The sequence below is a fragment of the Gossypium hirsutum genome, chromosome D02 (genome assembly GCF_007990345.1).
Source record: "Gossypium hirsutum isolate 1008001.06 chromosome D02, Gossypium_hirsutum_v2.1, whole genome shotgun sequence".
Lineage (NCBI taxonomy): Eukaryota > Viridiplantae > Streptophyta > Magnoliopsida > Malvales > Malvaceae > Gossypium > Gossypium hirsutum.
This window is the reverse complement of record NC_053438.1, coordinates 59368417-59374874: the sequence shown is the minus strand read 5'-3', so window position 1 is coordinate 59374874 and position 6458 is coordinate 59368417. Positions and strand designations below refer to the sequence as shown.

Genomic DNA, 6458 nt, shown 5'->3' with positions numbered 1-6458 from the left:
GTTAGAAAAGCTGGAACAATTAGAAAAGGAAATACAGGATCGAATGCAAGAACGACTGGATAAAATCCAACAAGACATGCTAGAATCCCAACAAGTATTGATGAATCAACTATCGTAATTATTGGCTGGGGCGAACGATAAAGGAAAAAGCCCAGTAATTGATTCTGGAGTTGGTCATGAAGATCCCGTTTATCCTTCAGGTTTCACTCCGATGAGTACCCAGGCACAACCAGAGATGTGCCCACAGAGAGTACCTGTCACTATTAGGCCTCAATACCAAGCTGGTGCCGCAGTACCTATGAATTTTCAAACAGGCTCGGGTTCTAATCCGGAAGATGATCCGACCAACCCTGTTGTTCCTGATCTGGACGATGTAGCGGAAGTAGAAAAGGCAAAAGTAGATTTACCAAAGCAACTTGAAGATAGCTGCAGGTGGCTAGAAGAAAAATTTAGAGCAATGGAAAATGTCGATTACCATTGGAAGATCGATGCCAAAGACCTAAGTTTGGTCCCTGACTTAGTTCTCCCGCCTAAGTTTAAAATGCCCGAATTTGAGAAATATAATGAGACTAGCTGTCTTGAAGCCCATATCACTATATTCTGTCGGAGGATAACAGGATATATCGACAATGATCAACTGTTAATTCACTGTTTCCAGGACAGTTTGATCGGAGCTGCGACTAAATGATACAACCAGCTGGGTCGTACCCAAATTTGCTCATGGAAAGATTTGGCACAAGCCTTCATGAGACAATATAGCCATGTAGCAGACATGACACCCGATAGGATCACGTTACAAAACATGGAGAAGAAACAGAATGAAATCTTCAGGCAGTATGCCCAGAGATGGAGAGAAGTGGCAACTCAAGTCCAGCCGCCTCTTCTGGAAAAAGAAACCACAATGCTTTTCATCAATAATTTAAAGGCCCCGTTCATTACCCATATGTTGGGAAGCGCCACTAAGAGCTTCTCAGATATAGTGATGACCGGTGAAATGATTGAAAATGCGATAAGAAATGGTAAAATAGATGCGGGGGAAAACTTTAAGAGATCGGCCTCAAGGAAGAAAGAAGGCGATATAAATAATGTGAGTACATACAACAAGGGATATTCAAAACCAATCACTGTTGGTTCGCCAAAGACGGTAGCTGCCAGTTATTAGGGTCCTTCGAGGTAGGAAACCAATTCGAGGCCAGAAAGACCCCAGTTTACACCTATTCCGATAACTTATTGAGAGTTGTATCAAAATCTATTTAATGCACACGTGGTAGCTCCTTTTTATCTAAAACCTATGCAACCCCCGTTCCTTAAGTGGTATGACACAAACGCTTGATGCGAATATCATGCAGGGATAATGGGGCATTCGACTGAGAATTGTACTGCGTTCAAGAAGGTGGTTGAAAGACTCATCAAAATGGGTATTGTAAAGTTGGATGACCCCTTGGACCAAACGTAGCAGGAAATCTGTTGCCCGATCACACGGATAAAGGGATAAATATGATAGCCAAGGGTGGAAGTAAGAGAATTAAGACAGATGTGATGGAGGTAAGAACCACAATGAATTGTGTTTGGGAACAGATAGTATATAGGGGTCTAATCATATGAGATTCAGACGAAAAGCCTGAAAGGGCAGGAACATATTGTGAGTTTCATGCCAAAAAGGGTCATAATATCCAGGAATGTGCAGAGTTTAGGACCATGGTGCAAAATCTGATGAACAATAAAGAGATAGAGTTTTATGAAGAATTCAATGGATTTGAAGAAGGAGAGGTCTGTGCCTCAAAAGAGGGACCCGTTGAAAGATTTCAGAAGGCCAATCACCCAGTAGTGATTATTTCATGGCCAATGAGCAATAAAGCATGGATATAGATACCACCGAAAGTCATAATCCAAAAACTGATACCCTTTTCCTATAGAGATAACAAAAGGGTTCCTTGGAATTATGACTGTAACGTGAAAATTCTGGGAGAGGGAAACCCGATAAATGCTTTAGAAGAGAGCAATAATGATGGCTTCTACATACGAAGTGAAAAGCGTTATGATCCAGCAATTTCAAAAACGGAGCCTGTAAAAGGAAAAGCCTTGGTGGTCGAACAGAAGAAGGAAAAGGCAGTCCGACTGGAATCACCTGTCAGCGAGCCAGTAATAGAGATTGAAGCTAGGGAGTTTTTAAAATTCTTAAAACATAGCGAATACAGCATCGTAGAGCAGTTACATAAATAACCAGCTCATATCTCGATACTAGCGTTACTTTTAAGCTCGGAGGCACATCGTAACGCGTTAATGAAAGTATTAAATGAAACTTACGTCGCTAATGACATCTCTGTGAACAAGTTAGACCGTCTGGTTGGTAACATAAGTGCTGATAACTTCATTTTCTTTAATGACGATAAAATACCACCGAGAGGTAGGGGATTGACCAAAGCTCTACACATCACAACCCGCTGCAAGGAGTATACTTTGCCAGGGGTATTAATTGATAATGGATCAGCCCTAAATGTCTTACCATTATCCACCCTAAATAGGTTGCCCGTGGACAACTCGCATATGAAAACGTGCCAGAACGTAGTGAGGGCGTTCGATGGTACTGAAAGAAGAGTAATGGGAAGGATTGAAATACCCCTCTTAATTGGCCCAAGCACATACGAGGTAGATTTCCTGGTAATGGACATCAAGCCTTCTTACAATTGTTTGCTAGGAAGGCCTTGGATTCATTCGGCAGGAGCAGTACTTTCATCGCTTCACCAAAAGTTGAAGTTGGTAACATAAGGTCGGCTAGTGACAATCAATGCAGAGGAGGACATCATTGCGGCTGTAACTAGTAACGCACCTTATATAGGGACAGAAGAAGAAGCGATTAAATGTTCATTCCGATCTTTGGAATTTGTAAACGCAACCTTCATTGTTGAAGGGAATAAGATCCCCACACCCGGAATATCCAAAACAACAAGGATGGGCTTATAAATGATGGCTGGAAAATGGGCTTTACCTGGAAAAGGACTCGGGAAATACCTTCAGGGGACGGTGGAGATACCCAGATTAACGGACAAACGAGACCGCTTTGGCTTAGGATATAAGCCAGATGCAAAGGAAAAGAGGAAAGAGTTGGAGAAAAAGCGGGAATTGAGAAAAGCGCGTTTTGATGGAGAAGAGATTAAATGAGAGCCCATGGTATTCCCTCACATATCCAAAACTTTTATATCATGGGGAACCATTTATTCTGAGCGGAGGGCGTCGAAGAAGGGAATGACAGAAGAAATGTTGAGGAATCTAAGCATCAATGCTGTATACGAAGATGAGCTGGGAGAAGGAAATTCATCAAGCATCTGCCCTTATGAGCCAGGAATCGTTCTAAATAATTGGACTGCCGAGGAAATCCCTGTAACTTTTAAATTCGATTCAGAGTAATATTCAGAACATACTTGTTGCTCTAAGCCTGGGAGCAACAAAATCTTTTGTAAAAGGCATATGTCTAAAATCTTATTTCAATGAAATATATCATTCAGTCTCATTTTGAGCAAATATTCTTTTATTCTTTCCATTCCATTCATAAACATACTGTGCATATGATTATTCTTAGATTTTTTTTCTTTGAATATCATTTTCACCTCAATAACAGGTCCCCAGATATTAATGATATGAGCGACACTGCTACTAACCCAGAGTCCCCTTTTGAACAAGACATATGTATAGAAGATTTTCAGGATTTTGAAGATGATCAAGGTTGTAACTTATCTCCTAATTTATTAAGAATGGTAGAACAATAAAAAAAACAGATCATTCCTTATAAAGAGTCGGTGGAAGTTGTGAGTTTAGGGGAGGGAAAAGAAGTGAAAATTGGAGCTTGCATTGATGCAGAGATGAAACGAGATCTCATTGAGTTACTCCAAGAATTCAAAGATGTCTTTGCATAGTCCTATCAAGACATGCCTAGGTTAAACACTGATATAGTGGTGCACCGAAGGATGAGACCTGATGTCTTGTTGAAAATAAAAGAAGCAGTTTGATGCTGGTTTCTTACAAGTGGTCAAGTATTCAGAATGGGTAACCGACATAGTCCCTGTTCCTAAGAAAAATGGTAAAGTGCGAATGTGTGTGGACTACAAATATCTAAACAAAGCCAGTCCCAAAAATAATTTCCCATTGCCCCATATTGATACCTTAGTGGACAATACGACTGGTTACTCACTGTTCTCTTTTATGGATGGTTTCTCCGGGTACAACCAAATTAGGATGCATCCTGAAGACATGGAGAAGACCATATTCGTAACGATATAGGGAAAATTTTGCTACAAAGTGATACCGTTTAGACTAAAAAATGCAGGGGCAACGTATCAGAGGGCCATGGTAACCTGCTCCATGACATGGTGCATAAAGAGATAGAAGTCTATGTCGATGACATGATTGTTCATAAGGTTAAGAAAATTCTAGCTAAAGCTAAATCTAGTGAAATGCACATTCGGGGCCAGATCAGGAAAACTGCTGGGGTTCATGGTCAGTGAGAGAGGAATTGAGATTGATCCAGACAAAGTAAAGGCAATACAAGAACTACCTCCGTCGTGTACTCAAAAAGAAGTTCGAGGTTTTCTAGGGAGACTAAACTACATCATTCGATTCATTTCACAATTAACTGAGAAATGTGACCCCATATTTCATCTCTTTAAGAAACACAATCCTGGTATATGGGATGAGGAGTGTCAGAAAACTTTTGAAAAAGTCAAACATTACTTGTCCAATGCCCCAGTGCTAATGCCACCTTGCCCAGAAAAACCACTAATACTGTATTTGGCAGTATTTAAAAATTTCATGGGATGCGTGCTTGACCAACATGATGAGTCAGCATGAAAAGAAAGATCAATTTACTATCTCAGTAAGAAGTTTACTGAATGCAAGACGAGATATTCGCCAATTGAGAAGCTATGTTGTGCCTTGATCTGGACAACTCAGAGACTGAGGCAATACATGTTGTACCATACAACCTGGTTAATCTCTAAAATAGACCCTCTAAAATAAATGATGGAGTCGACTGCTCTGAATGGAAGAATGGCTCGATGGCAAATTCTGTTGTCTGAATTTGATATAGTCCATGTGAACTAGAAAGCAGTAAAAGGGAGTACAATAGCGGACTTTCTGGCTAGTAGAGCACTAGAAGATTACGAGCCACTAAACTTTGATTTCTCGAATGAGGATTTGATGTATGTCGCAACTGTAGAAAAAGACTTTCAAGATGACAGTCCTTGGAAGTTGAATTTTGATGGAGCCTTAAATGCTGTAGGCAATGGGATTGGGGCAGTCTTGATATCTCCCGATGGTGATCATTACCCATTCACTAGCAAATTATATTTTGATTGCACAAATAACATGACGGAATATGAAGCATGCATTATGGGAATTCGTCCAGCTATTGAACGCAAGATCAAAGTGTGAGAGGTATATGGGGATTCCGCATTGGTAATTTATCAACTCAAAGGCGAATGGGAGATAAGAGACTTCAAGTTGATTAATTATCGAAAGCTGGTCCTTAATTTAATTAAGGAGTTTGACGACGTTACCTTTTGTTATCTCCCACGGGATGAAAATCAGATGGCCGACGCATTGGCTACATTAGCCTCTATGATCAATGTGAATAAACAAGAGGATGTGAAGCCTATCCAGATGAGCATTTATGAGGTTCCAGCCCATTGTTACAACATTAATGATGAAGAAGAGAAGGATGGTTACCCCTGGTATCATGACATACTGCGATATGTAAAGAATCGCGAGTATCCCGGCCAAGCAACTGAAAATGAAAAAAGAACATTGAGAAGGTTGGCCAACGACTATGTCTTAAATGGAGAGATCTTATATAGAAGAGGAAAAGATCAGGTGCTGCTAAGATGTGTGGACGTTGTGGAGGCCTAGTAAATGTTGGAAGAAGTACATGAAGGAGTTTGTGGAACACATGCTAATGGCTTCACAATGGCTAGGAAAATAATGAGATTCAGGTATTATTGGTCCACCATGGAAGGGGATTGCATCAAATATGCCAAAAAATGCCATAAGTGTCAAATTTATGGAGACAAGATTGACGTACCTCTTTCACCTCTCCATGTTGTGACTTCTCCATGACATTTCTCTATGTGGGGCATGGATGTCATTGGGCCGATCTCGCCAAAAGCTTCAAATGGGAATCGGTCCAGATTTGTCATTATTGACTACTTTACTAAGTGGGTAGAGGCTACTTTTTACGCCAACGTTACCAAGTCAGCTGTCAGCAGATTCCTAAAAAGGGAGGTCATATGTCGGTATGGGATGGCAGAAAAGATTATATCCGATAATGCATTGAACCTGAACAACAGCACAATAGCTGCGGTCTGTAATCAGTTTAAGATCAAACACCATAACTCATCGCCATATTGCCCAAAAATGAATGGCGCGGTAGAAGCGGCCAATAAGAACATCAAGAAGATCGTAGGGAA

General features: G+C 40.6%; 1 protein-coding gene across 1 annotated transcript; it reads left to right on the top strand.

Moving 5' to 3' along the window:
• The first annotated feature begins 5583 nt into the window (after positions 1-5583).
• Positions 5584-5901, top strand: LOC107907877 (uncharacterized). The gene has a single exon (XM_016835188.1). The coding sequence runs from the start codon at positions 5584-5586 to the stop codon at positions 5899-5901; it is 318 nt and encodes a 105-aa protein (XP_016690677.1).
• The last annotated feature ends 557 nt before the right edge of the window (positions 5902-6458 follow it).